Source organism: Lonchura striata, chromosome 23, assembly GCF_050655825.1.
Source record: "Lonchura striata isolate lonStrDom1 chromosome 23, ASM5065582v1, whole genome shotgun sequence".
Lineage (NCBI taxonomy): Eukaryota > Metazoa > Chordata > Aves > Passeriformes > Estrildidae > Lonchura > Lonchura striata.
Genome location: NC_140725.1, coordinates 1,220,545 through 1,248,417, shown reverse-complemented (window position 1 = coordinate 1,248,417; position 27,873 = coordinate 1,220,545). Strand labels below are relative to the sequence as shown.

At 45.8% G+C, this 27,873-nt stretch overlaps 1 protein-coding gene across 2 annotated transcripts; it reads left to right on the top strand.

Moving 5' to 3' along the window:
- The first annotated feature begins 604 nt into the window (after positions 1 to 604).
- On the top strand, positions 605 to 27,873 carry MACO1 (macoilin 1). 2 transcript variants are annotated; one of them, XM_085559557.1, is made up of 11 exons: positions 605 to 1,115; positions 8,077 to 8,218; positions 9,225 to 9,351; positions 10,530 to 10,653; positions 11,033 to 11,211; positions 11,644 to 12,142; positions 21,433 to 21,591; positions 22,882 to 23,064; positions 23,791 to 23,911; positions 25,637 to 25,811; positions 27,132 to 27,873. In XM_085559557.1, exons 1-11 carry the CDS (start codon positions 1,102 to 1,104, stop codon positions 27,332 to 27,334), a joined length of 1,926 nt encoding a protein of 641 aa, XP_085415683.1. In that variant the 5' UTR covers positions 605 to 1,101; the 3' UTR covers positions 27,335 to 27,873. The 2 variants fall into 2 exon arrangements, with proteins under 2 accessions (XP_085415683.1, XP_021390635.1); XM_021534960.4 differs by lacking the exon at positions 605 to 1,115 and adding an exon at positions 1,156 to 1,453.

Sequence of the window (27,873 nt, the reverse complement as noted above, 5' to 3'; positions counted from 1 at the left end):
TTCCTTTTCTTTGGAAGATTTAGGTGTTCCTCGAAGCGAGTACCTCATTCCTAAAAAAAATAATAATTAAAAAAAAAAAAACGCATATACATAGCCTCTATTTTAACTACTAAACCCTTCATTTTAACTACAAAAGCACAACTAATCAATATAACATAATACATATAGAAACTATCTGCGTAGAGCCATATCATACGCATTTTTCACAACACGGAGCGCTGTGGGGTCTCGGGCTCCATGGAGGCGGGCGCTGGGGTGGGGGCGCAGCGGGGCGGTCTGGCGAGCGGGGGCTCGCAGCCGGGGCCCACAGCGGTGCCGGTGCCGGTGCCGGTGCCGGTGCCCACAGCAGCGATAGCGATGCCGGTGCCGGTGCCGGCGCCCGGCCGTGACTCGGCAGCCCCCGGTGGCGGCACCGGCCCCTCACGGAATGCCCGCCCCCTCCCCACACACCGCCCTTAGGGACTGCCCTCCCATTGGCCGAGCGCAGCGCCTCCTGCCCTCTGATTGGCTTAACCGCAGCACCGGCCGTCTTTGGGCCGCGCGTTCCGTGCTGTGATTGGTCCGCTGGCGTGTCACTCAGCTCCGCGCGGTATTTATTGGCTGGCGGGCCGGGCGTTATTCTGCTCTCCGGTGAGCGGCGGCGCAGGCCGCGCTGTGGGGGCGGCACAAACTGTCACTGCCTGACTTTGCACCCCTTCCGCGGCTGCCCATTTGCCAGCGAGGCTGTCAATCAAGCGGGAGAGGTGGCACCTGGGTGCTACGGTGACAGAGGAAATAGAGCCCTCCTTCTTCCGTTTCCGAGTGGATGGCTGAGCTGTCCTTTTATTTTTCTGTTTCTCCTCCATTGGGCAATTTTGCTGTCGGTCACCGCAAGGGGCGAGAACCTGCCCGCTGCACAGTAGGCGGGAGGAGACCAAAATCTGCATTTTGATTGGTTGGCAGGCCATCAATCACAAATCATCCCCTCTGATTGGGTTATAGGGCTGTCACTCACAGCGGAGGGTGTGCCACGCGACGGCACGAGGTGGGCTCAACTTTCTTGCACTACGATTGGTCCGTTCTACCGTCTGTCTGCCTTCCCCCGTTGCCGATTGGTCGTCCATGCTGTCACTCAGGTGGGATCAACCGTTTGATTGGTGCCGGCCGGGGAGGCGGGGCCCTGCGCGGCGGCTGCGCGGGGGGACGCGGCGGGGAGGGACGGACCAGGAATTATTTTTATTTCTTTGTTTCCCGGGGAAAAAAAAAAAAGCAAAAACCGGGAAAAAACCAAAAATAACCCCCCCAAAAAATTCCCCGCGCTCGGGAACCCCCCGCGGGGGCGGATGGTGCTGCCGTGAGCGGGGCGGGCCGGGCCGGGCCGGCGGGCCGGCGGGATGAAGCGGCGGAGCGCGGACTGCAGCAAACTGCGGCGGCCGCTCAAGCGGAACCGCATCACCGAGGGCATCTACGGCAGGTACCGAGCGGCCGCCGGCAGCGCGCGGTTCGCGGCCGCCCCCCGGGCCCTGTCACCGTCATGGCGCCCCGGCGCCCCTCAGGCGCTGCCCCGCCCCGGGGCTCCGCGGGGCCGGGGGTGCTGCTGGCCGAGGTGCTGCCGGCAGCGAGCGGCCGGAGCCGGCCCGGGCTGCGCGCACGGCGCCGGGGCCTTCCCCCGGCGGTGCCCGAGCTCCGAGGCTCGCCCTGGGGAGGTTTCCCGGCGGGGTCTCGGTGCCCGAGCTCCGAGCTGGCGGGGTCACCCCGGGGAGGGTTTCCCGGCCACAGCGGTGCCGGGCTGCTGGCTGGGCTGCCGGCTGGGGTTCTGCCGGAGGTGTTTTGGATGCTGGGGAAGCCGTGAGAGGCTGGGCGGCTGGAGGCTGGTGGGGAATTCCCGGAGCAGGGGGGATGGTCTGGTGTGCTGGGACACGGCAGCCCTGAGTGGGCAGGGAGGGAGCGAACAGCGCTGGGATGTGCCTGTCCTGGGATCAGGATGTGTTTTCCAGGAGCTGGGCTCAGCCCTGAACCAGGCAGTAAGGGAGCAAACAGCGCTGGGATGTGCCCATCCCGGGATCAGGATGTGTATTCCAGGAGCTGGGCTCAGCCCTGAGCCAGGCAGTGAGGGAGCAAACAGCGCTGGGATATGCCCTGGGATTGCCTGTCCCGGGATCAGGATGTGTTTTCCAGGAGCTGGGCTCAGCCCTGAACTGGGCAGTGAGGGAGCAAACAGCGCTGGGATGTGCCCTGATGTGCCCGTCCTGGGATTGGGATGTGTTTTCCAGGTGCCCTCAGCTCTGAGCCGGGCAGTGAGGGAGTGAACAGCTCTGGGATGTGCCCGTCCCGGGATCAGGATTGTTTTCCAGGTGCTCCCAGGCAGAAGGCTGAGTTGTGTCCCACGTTGTGAGGCTGTGCAGATCTGTTTCAGCCCTGCTCTCCCGAGTGTGGCAGGTTTGGTGCGGCTGTGCGTTTCTCAGTCAGCAGGAGTTTGGGTCAGGAGAGGCTCTGAAGCTTGCAAGAGCTGTAGTAAATGTGCTGCTGTCCCATTTCTGTTTCTAGTTCAGTGGGGTTGATGAATGCAGTGCCTGGAAACCTGAGCGAGCTCATACAATTCAGATGTGAACTTTGCATGAGGGAAGCAGCTGCTGGGGAGCTGTGACAGGAATAAGATTGTCCCTGTGTGCTGCTTACCCCACTTGTAGTGAATCTGTGACAGTGGAGAGCTTCTTGCTTTAGACTTCCAGGTTTTGGGAAAACCCTGCCTGGAACGGTAAAGAAAAACATCCCTTGTGTAGAAATTATTATTCAAAGTGAAGAATAATTCAAATATATAAAGAATTGCTTATAACTGGATTTTAAATCATTCCAGATGCTTTGCTTTTGAGGTGACTGGCAGGGAAGGTGGGGTGAGAGAAGGAGGGGACATCAGGGAAAACTCTGAGTGTGTGCAGCAGGAAGAGCTGCTGGAGTCTCTGAGGAGTCTCACCTCTGCCTTTGCTTCTCCTGGGATGCTTTGGCTCAGGAATGGGATTTTTAGTCTTTGTTTCACGTGGCATTTTGCTAAACAGAAACAATGTCTTCAGAGTGTTGTCCCACAGAAAAGAAAGGGAAATAGTGGGAAGGTTTTTCCCTTTGGAAATCTAAGCAGAGGGAGGTTCTTCTACACGGATTTGGGCTCTCTCTGTTTTTTTTCTCTCTTCACTCCATAATTCAGTGATCACATACAGGTAGCTTCTCACAGAACTACAGCTGTCTAAATTCTTGCAATTACTGCAGTTATTTATTCGGTTTATCTTAATTGTCCCCATCAGCTTACATAGACCCAGTAAATGCAGTTATCAGGAGGAAGCATCCTGGGTTTATGGGCAGAGCAGCTAGGCTGAGCAAACAGTAGGATTGGGATACTTAATTCTTTGTTTTGTTTGCTTTTTAAATTAAGCCTGATCTGAAATTAATTCTTCTGTCCAGCCTGGCAGTGTGAGCAAGGCAGAGCTGTCCCTGAGACACGTGGGGTGGGCGAGGGCTGGGAAAATGAGGAGTTTTGGAGCAGGTGGAGCACGGAAGGAATTGTCCTGCAGGCAGCGTTCATTGCACGTGTGAAACTCAAGCAGATTAGAAGAAGTGATAGAAAAACAGAACAGAGTTAGAAATATAAAATCCTGCGCTGCACTGAAAGATGTGGATTATCTATCTCTCTGAATGCTGATTTTTGTAGTGACTTATGCTCTTTAGAAGTATTGCAGGAATTTTAAGGAAAGAACTCTATTATAATTTAAAATAACTGCATTCAACAGATCTCCAAACCCACCACACTCTTGGCAGGATTTGGAGGATCTCATATTTCCACAGCTTATATTCCAAATTTTGCCTTCTCCCGTGTAAAACAATGCCAACAGTTTAAAAATGCTAAAGTGATTTAACATCTCCTACCTTTGGCAGTGTGCATGCATTAAGCCCTTAACTGTTAATTAAAAGTATTCATTGCAGCTTGTCATCAGTTAAGCAATTAAAGTTTATTTGTTCCTGCTTGTTCCTGAGTCTTCCCAGGCCTCATCTTTGATCTGGTTCAGATCTGGCTGAAATCCTTCAGCTGCATTGCTGATATTGCTTGTCTTGGCTCTGCTCGGTCCCACTTTCCTAGCTGGGGAAGTTTCAAGATGAATTCCACGCTGCTTTAACTCGTGCTGTCACATCAGCTGATGGATGCTGTCTCATGGATTCCCTGACAATAGTCCTGAAATACTCCATGTTCCTTCAGAGGCAGGATTTTTTTAGCTGGGGATGAAAATTGCCCTTTATCCCTGGCACTCCGTGGGCTGGCAGCCAAGTGGGTGCCTGGCAGGGGAGGCTGTCTCATCTCCAAGTGGCCCTGGTGGCACAGGACAGGATTCCTGGGTGCCACGACCCCATAAATACTCCTGCTTCCCTCTGCCACCCAAATCCTCACAGGGATGAGTTCCAGGGACTGGATTTTTGACAGCCAAATAAACTGGAAGGAAAACATCAGCACTACCTCCAAGAATGTGGCCTTTTTTAGGCTTTTCTTGAAAATCCGTAATGATTCCTCCTACTAATTTATTCTGGCACTTTTTTTTACCAGCTTCCTATAGAGGGCAAAGCATTTTTTGCTGGAGCTGCCCCTGGGGGTCTGGAACAAAGCAGCAGAGCTGCCTTTTATGACTTGAACTTCAGTACAGGGCTCCAGTGTCATTTATGCTACATTTCATGTGCTCTGCTGTGCCAGGCCTGGTGGCACAGGGAATGCCAGCCCCTCTGCCCTGGCTCTCACTCCCTGCAGCTGAGGGGGCTCCTGTGGCTGGATTTGGGGATTTTGGGGTTTGCAGCTGAACTCCCAGAGCTGGCAGTGCCTCCTGTGCCAGCCCCACAGCGCTGGGTGCTGATTGTCTGCCCCTGCCTGGGCTGCCATCCTGGGGTTCTTTACATTTCTTTTCCTTTTCAAACCTGTAGCTGGCAGGGTTTCACATGGTCAGTGCCAGCAGTGATGTTGTCTGCCTTTCAAACTTGCCGTGTTCCCCTTCTTCTGCTCACTAATAATAATCTTAGATATCTCTCTGTGTGTTTATTAGATAAAGATTTAACATTTGCTAATCTCTACTCAGCATCCCTGGTGTTGTGGCTGCTGGGTGACCCTGAGGTGAGGGGTTTCACCCAAATTCTCAAATTCACCTTTTTAAATCTCACCTGTGCCAGCCTCGGGATGCCTCCCACTCCATTGTCTTGGATGAGTCAGGCTGCCAAATGGAACATGCCAGGATTGCCTTTCCAGCCTTTGGGCCTTGCTGATAATAGTGGAATAGAATTAAGGCTTCATCCACCCCCAGTTTGGGTTTGGGGTGCAGAATTGGGTCTTTTTCTAGGGGTTTTTGGCAGTGTTTTTACATTACAGCCGGCAGAGGATCTGCTTCTGCGGGGCAGTAAAAGGAGAACAAAGAACAAGAGAGGGGAAAAAAAAAAAGGAGGGGAAAAAAAAAAAGGAAATGGCATCTGGCACTTGCAGGGGGAGGAAGAATAAGGAGGAAAATAATTTATTTGCAGATTCATAGGGGGAGCACAGGCACTGCAGGGTTATGAATAAATCTTTCTATTCAGTGTACATTAGCCATCAATTGACCTTTCAGAGAAATTGCAGCTCTGTAACCACTGCTCCTCCCTGCCCTGTGCCCTGCTCCTCTCATGGATGTGTCCATCCTTCCCTTCTCCTTTATCACCCTCCAGGATTGGATGCCATATGCTGGTTCATGCTTAAACCTCTGCCAGCTCACCCAGGGCAGATTTTTTGACGTGTCAGGAAATTGGATAACCCAGATTTCAGGTATTTATCTGTAGGAATCTTCCCTGTGAGGATCCACCTCAGAATTCCAGTTGGCGTCATGGGATATCTTTGAGCCTGTGCAATAAACAGGTTTTCCAAGGGATTTAATTGCTGGGGATGTGTTTCAGCTGTGAGCTGGGGGCTCACCTGGACACAAACCTGGATGTGCAGCACCTCAGGGGTAGCAGGAGCTGAGATTTGGGCTCCTTCCCTGCTGGGGCCAACACAAGGATTGAGGCTTTGAAACTTTCCTGAACTCCTGGAATTCTGAATGGCTTTGGAGCCCTCCAGACAATGAGAAATAGGCTCTTTAATACTGTTGGCAAAACCTCCTTACAAGTGTTGCATTGTTCCAATCCCACTTTAGAAGGTGCTAAGTGTCAGCGGGGCCCTTGGATTGATATGAATTTAATATCAGAAATCACTTTAATGGCTGTGTTACAGAACTCTTGTTCAGAAATGCTTTCACTTGGAGTGGCACTTCACGGCTGAGCAGCATTAGTCCTGACAGCCCTCATTTGCTGGGAAAAATGGGGTCTCCTCCTGGCTTCCAGTGGCAGCAAAATAAACAATAGCCGTGGGAGTAACCCAGGAAAAGTCTCCACAACACAGCCAAGCTGAGCAAGGAATTCCTGGCTGGCATGATTTTATAGGATTTCTCAGATCTGAGGAGTTGCACAGGTGCAATTGCAGAGTCTGGACCCAAATGTCACCTTTAATGTCAAATATTCTCTGAATGCAGCTGCTTTTTACAGATTTCTGGTGAGGATCTACACTGTAAATAAACAGGGAAAGGCAGCCTGTGGAAGCACGGACACCAGGACAGTGTGACCATTTAAGGGGTTTTGGTGTGGGGTATTTTGTTGGGTGTGAGGGTTTTGTCACTGTAGTTTCATTTTTCTCAAGCAGTAATTTGTGCCTGGGGCTGGGTCCCTCAGAACTGCAAACAGCTCTTCCTTAACTTTTCCCAGTGTGTGCCATGAATTTTGTTTCCATTCCTCTGCAGTGCTTCCTGGAGCCTTTGGATTTATTTTTTCCCAGCCCGTTCTGTTGAGAAGGGCACTCTCAGGCACATGCCACTCACTCTGGCTCCCCAGAAATCCAAATATTTTCCCAGCCCCGTGCTCTGCGCCTGAACCTGGCTGAGAATTGCACGAGTTCACTCATTTCCAAGTCTCTGCTGGTACCCAGCTCCTTCCCTGGAAATTTGGTGTTTTGGCTCTTCCCCAGAGCTCTGGAGAAGTTCCTAAAAAAGCCCCGAGCAGGGCAGGAACTCGACCCTGCCTGGCACTGGGTGCAAACCCTTGGCACCTCCCACCAAACATTCCAGGGCAAAGTTCTGCTGGCTGTGCTGCCAGGGTGCCAGAGGAGGGAAAACAAGTTACTAAAAGGAAAATTTGCATTTTATTTAAATGAGAAAAAAGTATTTTTAACCCCTCTTTTTTTTTGTTGTTGTAACCCAATAGAGTGCAGCAAGGTATTGGGGAGCTGGAGTGACAGATCTGGGGTGGTGGCTTTGGGGAAGAAATGGGTTTTGCTTGTTTTTTTGGAAAAATGGATTGGGCTGATGCCTCAAGTGTTACTTGGGTATGAGCTCACAATGTTTTTAGGCTCTGTTGCCAAGAATGATCATCAGTGGTTCAAAATGCAGGACTCAGAACATGGGAATGTGGCTCAGGAATAATTAAAAATAGAAGTTAGGCTGGTCTCAGGCCTCGTGTGCTTCCATTTTTCTGGGCTTTTGTTTGTTTTTAAGGGATCCATTTGCCTTCATAGAAATCTTTGCAAATCTAACACTAACTCAGTATCAAAACACTTGAAATTGCTGTAGGGTTAAAATACATCTCAGTTTATTGGTGTTGCAGTCCGTGTTAAATGAGGGAACATCTGCAGCCTGCTGAGGAGGGACAACACTAAAATTCCTGGAGGAGAGGACTGGAAAAAGAAAATTCCAGCTGGGAGAAGTTACCTGTGGCAGGACTTGAGTGTGTGACAATGCAAAGGGAGATGGGTGCTGATGAGCAGTGACCCTGCTGTTTATTAGGAAAAATAAATGTAGTTCAGTGTTAGCTTCATTAGGCCAGGCCTGCTGTAATGGAATAATAATAATAATAAAACAAACCTAAATTTATTTTACAAAATTATTTTGGCTGTCATTTCCTTCTATGTATTACAGTTGTCCTTAGTTTTAATTCTGAATATTTTAATTTTAAAAAGAAAAGGGAGTTTCTCTGTTGGAAATGCTGACCTGAAATGTCCTTTTTGTCTCCCCCCAGCACCTTCCTGTACCTGAAGTTCCTGGTGGTGTGGGCCCTGGTGCTGCTGGCAGATTTTGTGCTGGAGTTCAGGTTTGAGTACCTGTGGCCCTTCTGGCTCTTCATCAGGAGCGTTTACGATTCCTTCCGATACCAGGGCTTGGTGAGTGGGCACGGAGCCCTCCCGGGCAATGCCACCGTGCCAGCTGCCAGGGGCACTGCCAGCCTCCCCTCTCTGCTGGGTGATACCCACGGTGAAATAAAGATTCACCCAGATTTCACCACAGAGAAATCTTGTTTAAATGCCTGCGCTGGGTCTGAATTAATCAGAATTATATGTAACCTTGTGTGTGTGTAAACAGGCAAGGCTTTCTGTATTATTTAAAAAAAACCCCTTATTATATAGACTCTTTAATATTTTTATATATTAAAAATATACATATAAATATATAAAAATATATATTGTAACTGCATTATATATAAATATATTAAATATATATTAATATATGAAATATATCTGTGTGTGTGTATATATTCACACAGGCCTATCTATATTTGGGCTATATATATGGCTATATTAAAAATATATGTTATCCATGGTGAAATAAAGATTTACCCAGATTTCACCACAGAGAAATATTGTTTAAATGCCTGAGCTGGGTTTGAATTAATCACAACCTTGTGTATGTATAAACAGGCAAGGCTTTCTGTATTATTTAAAAAAAAACCTTGTTATATAGACTTTTAAATATTTGTATATATTTAAAAATATACATATAACTATATATAAATATATTAAATATATATTATATTGTAACTGTATTATATATAAATATATTAAATATAAATATATGAAATATATCTCTGTGTGTGTATATATACACACAGACCTATCTATATTTGGGCTAGATAGATGACTATATTTTAAAAAATTTATAAATATATTTAGCCATATAAAATATTTATATATTTATATATAAACATATTTTAATATGTTAAATATATTTAACTTAAATATTTAATATTAGAAATATTGCTATGTGATAAAATTATAACTAATAAATATTTCATATAAAATGTATTATACGTATTTTAATATATATGAAAAACTATATTTGGCTTGGAATAACCAAGGCCTCTTCTTTATCCCCCTCCCTCCTTTCTTTCAGGCCTTCTCAGTATTTTTTGTGTGTGTAGCATTCACCTCCAACATCATCTGTCTGCTCTTCATCCCAATCCAGTGGCTGTTCTTTGCTGCCAGCACCTATGTGTGGGTACAGTATGTGTGGCACACAGGTGGGCTTTTTTCTTTATTTACAACTTCCTGACTCATTTATAATTTCTTTTTTTCCAACTCTTCTTTATTGATAATTTCCAGGACTCCATGTGTATCTCATATCTTTTAGGGACAAAACCCCTTCTGCTGGTGCCTCACTTAATGTAGTTATTTTAGAGTTAAAAATTTTGGTTTGGTTTTTTTGTTTTGTGCTTGGGGTGCATCTCCAGTAAGCAGGAACTAGAGGGGAATAAACAGGATTTCCAGAGCAGTTAAAATAAAATTAAATTCCTGCCTTTAAAACTCTCCTGCAGTGATTCAGCAATTGCAGAGCACACAGGACAAGTTTGTGACAGTGCTGTGTTCTTCCACACTCAGTTGGTGTGCTGATAATTCAGTTAATAATGTTCAAATACCAGTTATTTCAGTGAGTTTAACTCTGTTTTAGCAAAGCTTTGGGTCAGCTGGGTGCAGTTTCTGAGCTGGTGATACCCGAGGCTGCCCTGACAGTTTGAGGCTTCCATGGAGAATTCTTGTCCCCCTCTGCTGCCCTTTTCTCCCCGAGTTTGTTCTCACAAATCCCTGGGTCAGGACAAAGCAGTGGAGCTGGGGGAGGTGGTTTAGTTCCTTCCCTCAATCAAAACATTTTAGGAATAAAATTTAATTATTTTTTTTTAGGGGTAACTTTTCACTCCCCAGATTCTTGGGATTTGTGGAACATTTTGTGCTAGCCTCGATGCCAGGGGTTTGCAGGGTGCTGTGGATCATCCCTCCCTCAGCTCTGTGACAATTTATATTATGCTAATAACAGCAGTGTGGGAGCTGATGGCAGGTGCTGTGAGCCACTTGCTGCCCAGTTTCAAATACCTGCAGGATCTGGGGCTATTTTTGGAGCTGTATTAATATGTTAAAACCTTATCTGAAGTTGTTCAGGGTTGATGCTTAGAAGGAAGAACCTGATGGGCCAGTTTTAGCTGTAGCTGTTGAGCTGATTTAATATTTTAATTCATGGCAACTTGAGGAATTACTCATTTTCAGTGCTCATCAAAGTTGATGGGAACTTACTTTTTCTTTCTTTTTTTATAAAAATCTTTAAGGTTTGTTTCCTCAGACTCCTGAAATGTTTTAAAAATAACTTTCAAATCCTTGCTGCCTTTACTCTGTCCCTGAGGTGCCTCTGTTTCTCTTCCCTCCACAGAAAGAGGTGTGTGCTTACCAACAGTATCACTGTGGATACTTTTTGTTTATATTGAAGCAGCCATCAGATTTAAAGATTTAAAAAACTTCCATGTGGACCTTTGTCGTCCATTTGCAGCACACTGGTGAGTGCTTCTCTGTTCTTTTCCTGTTAACCTTTATTTCACCAAGAAAATTAATAATCGGGGCTTTTTGTTTGGGTTCAGGCCTTGGCTGTTCAGTTTTCCCCCACATTTCTGCCACGAAATGCTCCATGAGAAATGTGTGTAAACAAGGACCCAGTGCCACCTTTCTGTGCTGGGCTGAATTTGCAGTGTGGATATTCCAAGCATTTCTTGAAAGCTCCTGTGCAACAGCAAAAACCACTTTATAAATCAGTTCCTATGGAAGTTTTCTTGCATATATACAAATATGTGTATATGAATAGTGTCTGTACTTGATTAATTTGCTATCATGGCTGCAGTTTGATTCATAAGATTGCTTTTTTTTTTTTTTTCACCTTAGCATTGGCTACCCTGTTGTGACTTTGGGCTTTGGCTTTAAAAGTTACGTCAGCTACAAGATGCGTTTGAGGAAGCAGAAGGAGGTGCAGAAGGAGAACGAGTTCTACATGCAGCTCCTGCAGCAGGCACTGCCCCCAGAGCAGCAGATGCTGCAAAGGCAAGAGAGGGAGGCAGAGGAAGGCAAGTGATTCCCTCATGTGTGCTCTGTTCTCTGCTGTTCCAAGGGAAACAAAGCCCTGGTGTGCTGCTCCAGCCTGGCCTGCTTTGGTGGGAGTGTGGTGAGCTCAGAAATGAAATCAGTTTGGAGGGGTTCATGTGGCAAGAAAAGGGAATTGTGGCCCCTCTGGCTGGTTCTTCATTAGCAGCTGCATCACTCTTGTCAGTCAGCATTGTGTGAAGCTCTAGTATTTATTATTAAATCCCTCTTTCCTGCCTAGAATGAGGCAAAAAGCCTTAAAATAGGTGACTTTGGATTCTCTTTTCTAGAGAATCTCCAATACTGATCGTTTCCTGCAGGAATGATGGATGTGTCCATAATGATTTTTCTTTCTGTGGCACGGTATTGATGGATTTAATGAACTAAGTTGGTTTTTTTTCACTTTGGTGTTGCAGCAGCCAAAGGATTATCTGATATGGATTCCTCAATACTCCTGCAGCACAATGGAGGAATTCCAGCCAATAAAAAAATCTCTGCAACGTTGCCAGAGCTGGAGTATCGAGAAAAAGGGAAAGAAAAGGACAAAGATGCAAAGAAACACAACCTTGGAATAAACAACAATATTTTGCAACCTGTAGACTCTAAAATACAAGAAATTGAATATATGGAAAACCATATCAATAGTAAAAGATTAAATAATGATCTTGTAGGAAGTACAGAAAACCTCTTGAAAGAGGACTCATGCACTGCCTCGTCCAAAAACTACAAAAATGTCAGTGGGGTTGTGAACTCCTCACCCCGCAGCCACAGTGCAACCAACGGGAGCATCCCCTCCTCATCCTCTAAAAATGAGAAAAAACAGAAATGTGCCAGCAAGAGCCCGAGCACACATAAGGACTTAATGGAAAACTGTATTCCTAATAACCAGCTAAGCAAACCAGATGCACTGGTAAGGTAAGTTGGGCCTGAGCCTTGTCTCATCCTTCCTTGGTCCACCAGGACTCAGGGGCTTCATTTGCTTTTTATTAGGAAAATGTCATTTATGATCACATGCGAAAATGTCATTTATGATCCCTTGGTTCATCAGGACTCAGAGGCTTCGTTTGCTTTTTATTAGGAAAATGTCATTTATGATCACATGGAAAAAATGTCACTTATGATCACCTAGAGAAGGCAGAATTGTGCAGTGGTGGGATGAGATCTCCAGGAGATGTGTGGAGCTGTGTTCCTGGTTTTTGTTTGCTATGCAGCCTGGAGCAGGTTGCTTCATTTCTGGCTCAGGATCTGCTGCTCCCCTAGCTCACAGCTCTGTTGTGAGGCACAGAAATACTCTGGTGGAAAGCAGGAGGAAAACGTGAGAAAATCAGCTCATCTGTCCTTGGCAGCTCTTCTGTGGTGCGACCTCTGCCTCTCCAGGGAGTTCACTGGGGTTTGCTGGTGACAGAACAGGTGGTTTGGTTTTGTTTTTCCTTTCAAGTGTTTGGCTTTTGCTTTAATCTCCAATTCCAAGCGTGGAGGCAGGGAGGCAAGGCTGGTGTGGAGCTTGAGTTCAGCTCTGCTCACAGCCCTGTGCAGGCACAGCCCTGGGGATCTGTCAGCATGGAAACGTCCCAGCTTTGCCTCTGCTCCTGGGAAGTTCAGAGGGAGCTGGCTCTGCGAGGTGCAGTGGCTCACCCTGGCACTGATGGTGGTGTCGTGTGCTGTGACTCTGCGTGGAGAGATGTGTGGAACAAAAACTGTTCCACAGTTCTGCCCTTCTCCTGCATTTTCCACCTGGCTCGTGTCTCTTATTCCTTACTCCACCAGATCGGTGTTGGCCAGCTCAATTGGCACATCAAGCTTGTTTTCCCTGCAGGTACCTTTGATAATTGGGCTTTTATCTCCGAGGATTTGTGCTGTGGGAACACAATTACTTCAATGGAAATATTATTTTCCCCTCTAGCCTGACTGACATACCCCTGCCAATTAAACAGCCGGGCTAATTGATACCTAATGTCTGTCGAGAGGCTGTGTGAGGCAAACCAGAGAGCAGCCAGCGGGGCTGATGTGTGACAGGTCTGATGGGCTGCCTGGGGGTTCCCTGCTCAGCTGGCAGCTCTGCACCCTCCATCAGCTTTGTTTGCTCCCTCCTTGAGGGACAGAAGGGTCAGCTCAGTTTGCTGCAGTTCCAAACATTCCTAAGCCTTGAGCAGAGGGAAGGGATGAGCTGCCAGCCTGAGGATTGTGTGCCTGGGACAGGGACTCAGAGTTAAACCTGCTGTGTTTAAAGCTTCCATTTCCTCTTGAAATCCTTATGGGGGAGCTTGGAGCAGGTGGTCACAGAACAGGGACCACAGAAACGAGTCTGCAACAAAACAGATGGTATCCTGAGGGAATTCCAGCTCCTGGAACTCGCTGGGGAAGGACACAGAACACAGGTGTACTCTGAAAGGGCCTTATTCTGCCCTGAGAGGGAATGGAACTCCTTCAGACTAGTGGTTTTGGGGTGTGGACTTGTGCCACAAATCCCTGGAGCTGTTTCTGGTCCCTGATGTCCCTGTGCAGGCAGCCCAGGAGCACCAAACCCCAGCATCCTGCTCCAGCTGCTGCCTGGAGTCATTCATGAAATCCTCTTTCTGCTCAGCCTGGCTGTGTAAATCCCACAGCAGTGGGAGCAGAAACTCACCTGACAAATTGGATGGGATGGATGCACTTAAATTTAAAAATTCATGGTGCTTTTTTATTTTAACCTTGTCAATTATCCCGTCCCTGGAGTTCCAGGCATCTGTTCATCATTTTTTCCACTTCCAGGAGTGTTACTCATTCCTGTTATTAAACTTTCAGTCTGCATTGCTGCTGGAGCCTGAAAAGGGCCGAGTGAAGTCCTGCATTTGTTCAGACTCAGCTCAGATCTGCTCAGCTTCCAAATAAAGCTACTTTTTCTAGCTGGGTGTCCAGCAGCCTCTCAGCAGGATGGCAGACCTGAGCTGCTTTCCTTTTGTGTCCACAGATGATGGCCCTGAGCTGAGTAACCAGGAGCAAATGTGAAATATTCCTTCTGCTGCTTGGACTTGGGATTAGCAGGGCTGGAGACAGTCAAGATCCGGGGGTTTTGGAGACCAGGATTTTTACAGGGTTGTTAATTTTGAAATACTTGATGTGATCTGTCTGGAATCTATCCTGCTAGTTGAGGTTTATATATTTTATACATGCTCTTATTTGAAGCTAAGCTTTTCTTGTTGCTCTGCCTGGTGGAATGTCAGGGCCTGAGTGTTTGGTTTTGTGGAGAGGAATTTCCTGATGCCCATCCCTGGGGATTGTTCCATTCTTGCTGGCCAGAGCTGAGGAGTCCCAGCAGCTCAGGGACCTCTGGGGTTTTCTGTGACATCTCCTGAGGGTGCTGGACTCTGCTGGAGCTTGTCAAGCCCTTCATCACTGAACCTCTGTGATCTGAGTGCTTCTCTCCCAGCTCTGGATCCATTTGGGATCAGCCTGGTGTCCCTTTGCTGACTTTGTTGTTTGTCAGGAGGTGCATAGCAGATTCATTTCTTCTACATTTCACTGTCATTTCTGAGGTGAAACAGATTTACAGCCTCAACGTATGGAACAAGTCCAAGCTGTAATTGCTGCAGAATTATTTTTTTGTTGTTTATTGCACATTACACTGCAAAACCCATGACCTGCCTCTGCCTTTCAGCACCCTTAAAAATCCCTGCACTAAAACCACACAAAAAAACCTGGCAGTGCAGCTTGGCAGAACTGGCTGTATCCACAGAGGTCCTGCCTTTGGCACACGAGGTGATGAACAAGCTGTCTCATGTACTAATTATTGCCACAGATAACGAGGACATCATCTGGCAGTTGGGCTGGGAAAATTCTTTGGTGAAGCAAAAGCTGCTCTGCCACAGCTTATTCCACTTTCCTAAAATGGTGTTACCTGCAGAGACAGACTGGGAGGTTTGAATGGGCATTTGTGGCCATTTGGTGCTAATATTGTGCAATTTGGTGACATCACTGATGGGCAGAGAGGGGCTGGTGCCTCTTGCTCACCCCCCTGCCTGGAGTGGCATTAAAGCAGCAGCAGGTTTCCTGTGTCAGCTGCAGGGGGGTGATGGCCAAGGTCTCCTGCCCCAGGAAGGCAAGCACGAAACAGAAAATCAGGATTGGGAATGTAAATGAGGAGTGTGGGAGCCAATCCCTCCTGCAGCCCCTTCCCAAGGCAGCAGAGAGCTCAGGAACAGAGCAGGGTTTGGAAATGGCAGCTGCTGGGAGCAGCTCCAGCAGGGAAAGGAGGCTCCTGGATTTCTGGGAATTCCTGGATTTTGGGGAGTGCAGGGAGAGCTGTCAGTCCCAGCAGGGAAAGGAGGCTCCTGGATTTTGGGGAGTGCAGGCAGAGCTGTCAGTCCCAGCAGGGAAAGGAGGCTCCTGGATTTCTGGGAATTCCTGGATTTTGGGGAGTGCAGGCAGAGCTGTCAGTCCCAGCAGGGAAAGGAAGCTCCTGGATTTTGGGGGTTCCTGGATTTTGGGGAGTGCAGGGAGAGCTGTCAGCCCCAGCAGGGGCACAGAAAGAACAGCTTCACTGCAGGGGCTGCTGTGCCAGGCAGACCTGGGGCTTTTGGAGAGCATCTCAGAGCCTTGTGGGTACTTTAAAATGAGCATTTTTATATAGGCCGTGTTTCATTTGAGTGCAGTTGCCAGGTGATTATGGGATGGAGTAAACTGAGCACCCAGATGTCAATGCTGGGGAGCATTAAAGCTGAATTGAGTTGTCTTGAGGTTCATCCACCAATCTCCCCCGAGGCATTTGGGAAAATGCTCCCTCTCCGAGGTGATCCCTGATTAATTCTCCTCACCAGGAATGGCAGGAGGTGGTGCTCAGCAGAGGAAATGGGTAAATCTGCAGTTAGCAATGACAAACGGAAGGAATTGACCTCGCTTGTATAAACAGCACAACATAATCTGCAACTAAAGCCTCATTTAAAAGCAGTTCTGTGTCAGAGTGAGTGCTGATGTGTGCAGCAGCAGGGAAAAACATCTTCCAGAACCCGGCTTTTGCTCCCCCTCCTCTGTAAATAACATTCTCCAATAATAAGGAAATAAGTGACTTAAGCAGCAAATGAAATCAGTGCAAAAATAACAATAATGCTGGTTTAGGGGTCATTTATCATTGTAGCAGCAATGCAGGCTGTTCCAGAGGGGGGAGGCCTGCCCTGCTCCCCTGTCCTGCTTTTTTGATGCCAGAATTGAGGATTTTTTATGCCTTTGTGTTGGTTTACCCTGATGTGCTTTTGTTTTGGAGTGGTGTTAATGTTCTTGTGGGAGAGGTGACCTCTGTGACAGTGCAGGGAGCACCTGTGGGTCTGAGGGGTAACTCCCTTCTTGTTTTCTCCTTCTTAATGAACTTGTGTCTGCCTAATTGGGGTGGCTCTGGGAGAGAAGCCACCCAGGAATTCTTTGCATGGTGATGGATTGTGATCTTCCTCTCGTTTTAGGGAGAAAGGAGCCTGCACTTGCTCTGTAATTGGCAGAAAACAGATATTCTCTGCTCTGCTGTTTAAAGCTGCAACAAATCCTTCAGTGTAATGAAAAAGGGGAAATTAAAACCTGCTAAAATCTTACTGTAAAACCTCATTCCAAACAAGCCCACTGATCAAGCAGTTTCCAGTGGTTTTTTTTTTTGTGGCATTGACTGGCCAGAGAGGAATTTTCTGTGGGGTGATGTCTGGTGGGTGTTGCCCCATCCCACCAGTCCCATACACAGCAGGGAGAGCTGTGCCTGTGGCCTCAGTCCTGTGCCAGCACCTCGGAGCTCTTCAGGCTTTATCTGCTCAGGGCTTCTTTTCCTGGAATACTCAATACCCAAAATAAATCTGGGGTATCTGTTTGTTAGAGTCTGAGCTACAGGTAAAGCTATTTACAGCTCTTATCTTCAATTATTGCTTCGCTGGAGCCATGGATGGTGAAATTATTTCTGGGCCAGTGTCAAGTGGGATTTGGGTGCATTCCTCTATTGAAACTGCATTTTCCCACCTATTTATGGAAACCTGGATTAAAACCAATCAGCTGTTTGCACAGCCCAGTCTGGTAGTGGTGCTACAGCTTAATTAAAACATTTGCTCTCTCTCAAACACTGCGCTGCTGCTTTTTTGGCAGATGAAGTGAAACTCTGATTTCTTTGCCCTGTCCATCATTTAGCACTGCACAGGGTGGCCCCACTCACCTAAAGCCAGCTGCTGCTGTTCCCATTTGGGGGCTGAGGTTGGAATATTTGGTGGGGTTTGCAAATCCTTTCCCTCAGCAGAGCACCAGGCGTTGAAGTGATTTGTGCACTTCCCTTTGAGGTGCCTATTTTTACTATTTGCCTGTAAGCTGATTTTTTTCTTTCCCGTTTGAGGGTGCTCTTGGCTGTTTTTGGAGTACTGTGGGAATTTATTTTCCCAGGAGGGCACTTCCATGGTGCTGGAGGGGCAGGAGGGGTGAGATGAAGTGCTCTGAGGTGTTCCAGCCCCCTCTGGGGCTGCTCCTCCTTGCCCCTCTCTCCTCCCTGGGCTGTTTGAGCTGTTCCAGACCCACTTCCCTGGATTTGCAGAGCCTTGCTGACCCCACACCTCCCCTCTGCACTCAGGGGCACAGGGTGCTCTCCCTGCTCATCTCTCTGTGCCTTTCTGGCTGATTTTTCCCTGCCCTGAAGCCCAAAAAGGTTTCATTAAGAAGCCAGAAAGGTGCAGCCATTCATCTGCACTGCTGAGTGTCACCAGGGGCAGCACTTTCTGGTTTTTGTGCTTGTTCTCCTGGTCTTAATGTCCTGCTGCCACTAATTCAGAGTGGAAGCTTGGAAATAAAAGCACCTTCATCTTCTTTATGGACTTGTAAAAACTCTCAGATCAATAGCTGGCAGAGCAAAGGAGGATCGTGTGAGAATGGCTGGGGTGTGTTTGCTTTCAATAAGTGTGTAACAGGGTTTAAAAATGTTGATTATTCACCTGTGATGTGCTTTTATTCTAAGAATCAATAACCTGATTTGTGGGGGGAAAATCAAAGTGAGCTGAGTGCCTCTCCTCCGAAACGTGTGTTTTTATTCAACAATATTTTAATTAAAAAGATTACATGAATCTTCAAGAACTTTCCAAAGCTACAATTTCAAGTGTAGAGAGCAGATGGTCTCTGTTCGAGAGCAATTAAAACTAAATTTACTGACTCCTGAGCTAGGGATGACTTAACACATCCTCTTGCTCGGCATGCACATCATGTGCTGCAAGAAAATACCAATACGTTGGTATATGATATTATACATATATATATATATATATATATATATATATATATATATATATATAATGGACTATAATAGATATATTATAATGTATTATATATATAATATAATAGATAGACTATAATAGATATAATGTATTATATATATAATAGATAGACTATAATAGATATATTATAATGTATTCTATATATAATAGATATATTATAGATTATATATTATAATATATACATATATATATATATATAAAATAAAAAGTATTATATATTTATATAATATAAATGAGCTATACACAATTCACAGCTCATCTCTGGCTAGCAAATCAAACTCAGCCTTTGTGGCCAGAATGGAACCTGGCTCTGTGTGGCTCTGTCCTGCTTTGGAGCTTCTCAGACTTGAGGGAAATGTAATTCCAGAGGATTTCTTGCAGCACTCGACGGTGAATTCCTGTGGGAGGCTCGAGGTGTGTGTGGCTCTAGGTGGAGCTACAGAAAAGCTGATTTTTTAGCCAGGACACAGTCGGAGGATGGTGAGGGTTGGATGTTTGGAGGATGAAGGTTTGAGGTTTGTTCTGCTGGTTTTGTGCCTGAGCGGGCAGGAAGCTGGGAGTGTCCTTTGGAATTGTCTCCAAAACAAAGTGCACTCTTCAGGATTTTTAAAAGTTTAATAAGGGACAAATACCCAGCTCTGGGGTGCTTTTGGTGATGGGCCAGAAAAATCACTGTTAGGGTAAAACAATATTCTATATATACTGTTCCATTCCAGGGGTACATACATATTCATGAGTTTTATACATTATGCAAACATTCTTATGAGTGGAGATGTTTCAGGGATTTCCTTGCTTGGTTTTAATCTTTGACTGGTCATTAGAGCAATATATTTTATGTCTTCTTGTTGTTTTTTACACTCCATCCTGTTGTTTTTACACTCCCTGATAATGAAGAGTCAATAAATTCTTCCTTTAGGTGTTCTGCTTTTTGCCCCTGTTACCTTTCAGGTAAGATAGCCCACAATTGTAGGGAATCATCTCATTATTGTGCACTCTTCTGAGTTAGTTATGTGGAAAAGAGACTGTGAGATGTTAAATGCCTATTTTAATATTATGCTATGGTCTAAGATATATTTATATATAATATATTTATATATTATGTGTCGCCGTTGAGGCAGGACGGGAATGAAAGAACAGTTCAGAAGGTTAGATGATGTGAACACTAACTAACTTTATTTCAAATACTTCACTCTTTTCTAGAGAGCATCCTGCAGGCTGATTCATTGTTCTCAAAGTAAAAACATCTCACACCATTGGTGTGCAGCGAGTGACACACGGTGGCAGAACATATCTATAAACAATGTGAACAACAAGAGGGATAGAGAATTATTTCCATTCCTTTGCAACTCTCTCCCAGGCTCTAGCCTGGTTAGAAACTCTCCTTTCTCTCTGACTGAACGGAGAATACCCATCTATTTTAGTTTTATATTACATAAATATAATGTGTTATATAGTACATATAATAAATAAATATATATTAGAATATATAATATATATATATATGGCAAGCACATTTCTCTCACTCAGGATTTTTCATAGAGGTGCACAGAGAGAAAACAAAGAGCAGAAATAAAAATGATTTTCTCTTTGTTTTTCCCATGTGGAATGTGTTTGGAGAATTGTTTCCCTGGGGTGAGTGGTTGGATTCTGGTGAGGATTGTTTGAGCCTGGTGGCCAATCCAACCCACCTGGGGCTGGGCTCAGAGAGGGGCACGAGTTGTGTTAGAGAAAGTAGTGTGTAGTTTTAATATCTTCCTTTTATATAGTATATTAATGTATTTTAGCATAGTGATAATAAAGAAATCATTCAGCCTTCTGAATTGAGTCAGACATTGTCATTTCTTCCCATTGGGTTTGCCTGTATTTACTATATATATATAAAAATATATAATGTATGTTTATATGATAGAAAAGATTATATTATATATGCTTATATGGTAGAGTATATTATATTATATATATGACAGAAAATATTATATATGCTTATATGACAGAAAATATTATATATGTTTATATGATAGAGAATATTGTGTTATATATGTTTATATGATAGAAAATATTTTATATGGTTACATGATAGAAAATATATATGCTTATAGGACAGAAAATATTATATAGGCTTATATGATAGAAAATATTATATTATATATGCTTATATGATATAATATTTTATATCATACACATATATATTTTATATTGTATATGCTTACATGATAGAAAATATTATATTACATATGCTTACATGATAGAAAATATTATATTACATATGCTTACATGATAGAAAATATGATATAATATTTTATATCATATACACATATATAATATAATTTTTATATTATATATGCTTATATGACAGAAAATATTATATAGGCTTATATGGTAGAAAATATTATATTATATAGGTTATTTGATATAAAATATTATATATGCTTACATGATAGAAAATGTTATATATGCTTACATTATATAATATTTTATATCATATGCACATATATAATATACTATTTTATATTGTATATGCTTATATGATATAAAATATTATATATGCTTACATGCTATAATATTTTATATCATATGCACATATATAATATACTATTTTATATTGTATATGCTTATATGATATAAAATATTATATATGCTTACATGCTATAATATTTTATATCATATACACATATATAATATTTTATATTGTATATTCTTATATGATAGAAAACATTATATTACATATGCTTACATGATATTTTATATCACACAAGCATATCTAATACATTATATAAACATATCATCTAACATAAATGAGCCATGCAGAAGCTGCCCGGTGGCGCTCTGGCAGAGGAAGCAGAGCCCCACCAAAGCACCTGGCACACCCGGTGCCGGTGCCCGGTGCCGGTACCCGTGCCCGGTGCCCGTGCCCGGCCAACGCGGCGCTGTGCTTTGTGCCCGCAGGCTGGAGCAGGACATCAAGAAGCTGAAGGCCGACCTGCAGGCCAGCAGGCAGGTGGAGCAGGAGCTGCGCGGGCAGCTGAGCTCGCTGAGCTCCGCCGAGCGCGGCGCGCGCGCCGAGACGGGCCAGCTGCGCCAGGAGAACGAGCTGCTGCAGAACAAGTAGGTGGCACCCCCTGGGCTGGCACCCTGGGGTCCCCTCCCCTCTGCGGGACCGCCCTGTGTGAGCCGAGGGGCTCCCGGGCAGGGATGGAAATCCTATAAAAACGGGAACGCGGGAATGCACAGCGGCACTGCCAGCGCGGGTGGCAGCCTGTGGGCAGGGAGTGGCTCAGCCCCATCCCAGGGGGGCTCAGCCCTCCTGCAGTGCCAGCTGTGCTTCTGCTGGAGCAGGATCTGCACAAGGGGGGAGTTTTCCTTGGAGCTCCAGGGCTGGGGGAGATGGGCCTGGGCTCCTCTGGGAATGCAGGGGGAGAAAGCTGCTCCTCTGGGAATGCAGGGGGAAGAAAGCTGGGAATGCAGTGGGAAGAAAGCTGGGAATGCAGTGGGAAGAAAGCTGCTCCTCTGGGAATGCAGGGGGAAGGAAGCTGCTCCTCTGGGAATGCAGGGGGAAAAGGCTGCTCTGGTATCCCAAAATCTCAGATTGTACCCAGGTAGGAATGCTTGTCTCCTCCCCCTGGAGCATCTCCCCATGATGATGGAATTTTCTCAGCCATGCAGTGACACTCACTGGCCCATGAACAGGAGATAATTAATAATTAATGGTCCATTAACATAAGATAATTAATAATTAATGAGCCATTAAAAGGAGATGTCTCCTGGAGGGAGGATTGGCTGTGGGAGAGATGAAGAAAACTGTCTAAAGAACAGATAGGAATAGAATTCACACCCCAGCCACATCTTGCAGCCTAAGACAGAAACAAGGCTTACTCTTCTCCATTTCTAAAAGTTTAATAAGGGATAAATATTTATTTTATATATACATATATAACTGTGGCAGTTTCAGTTCAAAGCAGGCAGAAAAACCCATTTTGTGTCGTGGTTTTGGTTGGCCAATTGGAGATTTCTCTCCAGTTTACATGTGGGGCCAATGTTGGCCAAATGCCCCTGTACCCTCTGGAGTTATTTCCTCATTTCTTCCTGTGAGATGGGATTAGGAGGAAGGCAAAGCAGCCTCAAAACTTTAAAAGGGTATAAAGAAAACTTTAGCTGAGAGATTATACTATATTGAAAAGCAGTTAAAGGGATTACAAACTGGGCTATATTCAAATCTTTGTGATTGATAATAACTGGTAAATGCAAATATATAAATGCCAAAGCCAACTGTATTGTCATTTATAACAAATGGGTGCCACTGCCCTGGGGGCTGTAAAGGGGGATTTTTGTGTTAAATAATCCTAAAATGGGAGGCAAATCCAGGCAGATTTTAAGGTCTCTCCTGTCCCCCTGCAGATTGCACAACGCTGTACAGATGAAACAAAAAGACAAACAAATGATCAGCCAGCTGGAGAAGAAGCTAAAGGCAGAGCAGGAGGCACGAACCTTTGTAGAAAAACAATTAATGGAAGAGAAGAAAAGGAAGAAGTTGGAAGAAGCAACTGCTGCACGAGCTGTGGCCTTTGCTGCTGCTACCAGGTGCTCTGCCCTTGGGAGCTTTGGGCTGGGAAGGAGGAGCCTGGGCTTGATCTTTTATTTTAAAAAAATCTTTTATTTAAAAAAAAAAAACAAAACAGCTTTATTTGCGTTGAGAGGCTCATTTGTGTTAAAACAAGGCAGGGCTGGGAGGTGCCAATCCCTTCCACGTGACATTTACAGGTGTAAAGGATGAGTGTGCTCTGAGTTACCTGCTGTTCCTGGAGGGTGTTCTGTGTCCTGCTCAAAGCAGCATCTCCTTCCACGTGGGAATCAAGGATTTGGGACATTATATGGCCATAATTCTGGAATTTTCCTGCTGGGGCAGTGGCTCCCAGTGCTCAGCACAGCGGGGTTCCTCAGCCCCACAGCAGCACAACCTGGGCTCACCTCAACCTGCAGGGCTCCAAATGTCTGAAAAGATATATTCCTGCATTTCTGCCCTCCCCAGAAAGGAATGAATCTCTCATCAGTTGGAATATTGAATATTTCATCAATATTCCAAATCTCCCAGTACCTGAGGTGTAACACCTGCATTGCTGTGAGGGGAAGCGCTGTGCTGAGGAGACCAAAGCTGGCTTCTTCTTGTCATGCTTCAGCTTTTATTTTAATTTTTGCTGCTGCAAGCAGCTGGGGAGGGGCAGTTAGGTGGGTGTTGTTGTCTCCCCTGCTGTTGTCTCACCTCCTGTTGTCTCCCCTGCTGTTGTCTCACCTCCTGTCCCCCTGCAGAGGGGAGTGCACCGAGACCTTGCGGAATCGCATCCGCGAGCTGGAGACGGAGTGCAAGAAGCTCACCCTGGACATCAAACTGAAAGAGGATCAGATCAGAGAGCTGGAAATCAAAGTTCAGGTAATGCCACAGCTCCAGGGGCTCGGGGCAGATGCAAGGATGGCTCCCAGATCCCTGCATCTGCCTCAGAGCAGTGCCTGGGGGGTGCAGCTCCTGCACGTCCTGCCCCAGGCTGGGCGGGGTGAGGGCAGGAGCAGGGCCAGAGCTCCATGCACAGCATTCCATGGTTCCAGAGCTGCATCCCTAAAACATTCCATGAGCTCCATCCACAGCATTCCATGAGCTCCATCCACACCATTCCCTGGCTCCAGAGCTCCATCCACACCATTCCATGAGCTCCAGAGCTGCATCCAAAGCATTCCATGAGCTCCATCCAAAGCATTCCATGGCTCCAGAGCTCCATCCAAACCCTTCCATGGCTCCATCCACACCATTCCCTGGCTCCAGAGCTCCATCCAAACCCTTCCATGGCTCCAGAGCTCCTTCCACACCATTCTGTTGGTTAAAAGGGGATTTTTTTCCCCCAGACCCACTGGTCTGTGTGGGCTGAGGGTAGAATCCCCTCAATAGCATTTTTCTGCTCATGCAAGGAGCCTGTGGCCAGTCCCATTTTAATAAATCATAAATTCCTCTAAAGGTTGCTGATTCAGGGCAGTCTGGAGCACTGGCCAGGCTGGTTTGGTTTTGTTTGGTTTTGTTTTTTGTGGAAGTGCCTGAATATTGAAAATACTTTGTGGCAGATCTGCAGCAAACAGGGTTGGGTTTGTCACAGCTAAAGAGCTCAAATGTGTGCCCTTATTCCTGTCCTAAAGATGTGCTCAGACTGACAATCTGCATGAAAATGGATTTTTAATGCCTTTCAAAACCCACCTGGTGCTGCTGTGGACTTGTTTCCCAATCACAGGTGCAGCCTCGTTGTCCCTGGATTTACCAAACCCTTGACAACGAGTGTGGCTTATCCCTGGAGTGTTTGAGCATGGCTTTCAGATAATTAAACCCAGCTCTAATTAAGCTTTTTAATTTTATGGGCATCTTCAAACTGTTAGAGAAGCTTTTTGTTTTCCCCTTTGCACTGTTGTCCCTCCATTTGAAGGTGTAGAATATTTTTGTATTTTTTCCCCAGCCAGAGGTTGCCAGGATAATTTCTCCCTGTTTTTCTCTTTCCTTAATTTCTGCCATTGCAGCACAGTGAGATTTTAATGTGAGATACAAACAATCCCTTTAATCAGCTATTTAGATTGGATTTTAGGAAAGCTTTTTCCATGTTCTTGTGAAGCTGTGCAAGGGGCTGCCCAGTGATGGAATGTCCAAAAAAAAACTGTCCAGATGTGGCACTTGGGGATGAATTTGAGTTGGATTTGCTGCTCCCAGAGGCCTTTTCCAACATTCCCAGCTCTGGGATTCCAGCTTTTTCCTGAGGGAAACGTTCCCACCCCCTTGCAAAGGGATTTTGGGTGGAGGGTCACAGCCCGGAGAAAACGGTGCTGTAATCAGCTTTAATCACTTGCAGGGTGCTTACTGCAGGTAACCTTAATTAACCAGCATTTTAATTAATGCCAGGCCCAGTGTGGGGAAGGGGAAAGACTCCTGGGTCTGTCTGCTGTGTGAAGTCACCCAAGGTGGCATTTGTCCCCCCCCAGGCTGGCATTTTTTGCCCCCAAGGTGACATTTTTTCCCCCAGGATGCCACTTTTTGCCCCCAGGGTGATATTTTTTTTGCCCCAGGGTGCCATTCCTGCCCCCAGGGTGCCATTCCTGCCCTTCTCAGCCCCAGTTTCCCCTGCAGGAGCTGAGGAAGTACAAGGAGAACGAGAAGGACACGGAGGTGCTGATGTCAGCACTCTCAGCCATGCAGGACAAGACCCAGCACCTGGAGAACAGCCTGAGTGCAGAGACCAGGATCAAGCTGGACCTCTTCTCTGCCCTGGGAGATGCAAAAAGGCAGCTGGAGATTGCCCAAGGTACCTGGGGGGAAATCCTGGGATTTCTCAGGGAGAATTTGGCATTTCCAGCCGTGGCAATGTGGAGCTGAAACCATCTGAGCTCACCTTCCCAGCCCATCCAACTGATAATGAACATTAAAATTGGTGTTTAAATTAATTCCTGATTATTTTCTGCATGTTTATAAACCATTACAAGGAGCTGGAGGTCTTTAAAGAACTCTCTTTAAAAAACAGATAAATTAAATTAAGCTTGTTATTAAGCTGCTGTCCTGTCATCCTAATAATAACATTTTATTACTCCTCAAGTAAATAAAACCTAAATTTGGGGAGAACCCAAGCTGATTTAACTCTCAGCAGGTGAGGGAAGTGTGGTGATGCCACCAGAGGGAGCAGAAAACCAACATAAAACCCAGCCCAGGCTTTGTGCAGCTGTGCAAACCATGGAGCAACATTCAAAACTCTGCATTTAACACCAGCTTAATTGCCCTGCAGAAGGTTGTTTGATGGCAGCAATATTTAATTAGAGGGAGCAATAGTTTAGTTTTGTTTCAGCAGAGGGTTTTTTGCATCACCTGGTTTCAGGAATTGCTGTGGTGGTGGTGTGAAAGCTCAGGTGGGAATGGGACAGTTTGGAAAATTAACAGCTTTTAGGAGCACATACTTGGGCATTTGTGAGGAGTTTGGAGAAGGGGGATGGCAAAAAGGCAGAAAAATGAGACGAAATAGAATTAATCTTTGGGGGTGGTGCAGCTGTGAGTCCAAATAATGCAAAATGACCATGGGAGGGTTGAGTTTTGTTCTGTGCTGAGTGGAGATAACCAAACACAGCTCTGTGATGGTGCCAGGGTTAAATGGAGATAACCAAACACAGCTCTGTGGTGATTCAGGGTTAAATGGAGATAACCAAACACAGCTCTGTGATGGTGCCAGGGTTAAATGGAGATAATCAAACACAGCTCTGTGGTGATTCAGGGTTAAATGGAGATAACCAAACACAGCTCTGTGGTGATTCAGGGTTAAATGGAGATAATCAAACACAGCTCTGTGATGGTGCCAGGGTTAAATGGAGATAATTAAACACAGCTCTGTGGTGGTTCAGGGTTAAATGGAGATAACCCAGCACAGCCCCGTGGTGGTGCCAGGGTTAAATGGAGATAACCCAGCACAGCCCCGTGGTGGTGCCAGGGTTAAATGGAGATAACCCAGCACAGCCCCGTGGTGGTGCCAGGGTTAAATGGAGATAACCCAGCACAGCCCCTGGTGGTGCAGGTGCCAGGCTGGGCTTGCAGGGAAGCTTTTGGGCAGGTTCTGAGCCTTGCTGTGCTTCGCTGTTCGCAGGGCAGATCCTGCAGAAGGACCAGGAGATCAAGGAGCTGAAGCAGAAGATCGCAGAGGTGATGGCAGTGATGCCCAGCATCAGCTACACTGCAGCCACCAGCACCCTGAGCCCCGTGTCCCCCCACTATTCCTCCAAATTTGTGGAGCCCAGCCCCTCTGGACTCGACCCCAACGCCTCTGTCTACCAGCCCCTGAAGAAATGAGGGAATGCCAAGGTTCCCCGAGCCCCCAGGGCTCTCCTGCAGTCGAGATGAAATTGTTTCGTGTGGGACTGTGTTTGTTGTCGTTTCCAGCAGGAGAAAAGAGCATTGACTAGAGCTGCCCATCGGTTTTTCTTGTAAATTTTTAGAAAACCTCACAGAACTCTTCGATTTGTTTTCCTCGGCCAACGCATTAAAAACAATTCTTGGTTTTCAAGTAGCCAATTTTTGCCTTTTTATGTACTCTTGCATGGTTTCCTCTTGAAAAAAAAAAAATACCACGGGGCTTTGCTTGGTTTTGAACCCTTTCTCCTCAGTTTTTTATTTAACGATTTGGATTTGCAGATTCATCCAGTGAGGAAAACCCTTCGGTTTTCCCAGCGAAAGGGTTAAACAACCCAACAAAGCTTTGATTTATAGATGTATTAAATACAAACACGTGGATGTCGCAGAAGATAATTTGATTTTCCCCCCCTCAAAGGACCAAACAAATTCCAGGGGCGTTGTTGAAGGGAAGGAATAAAGACTAGCTGATGATGTGA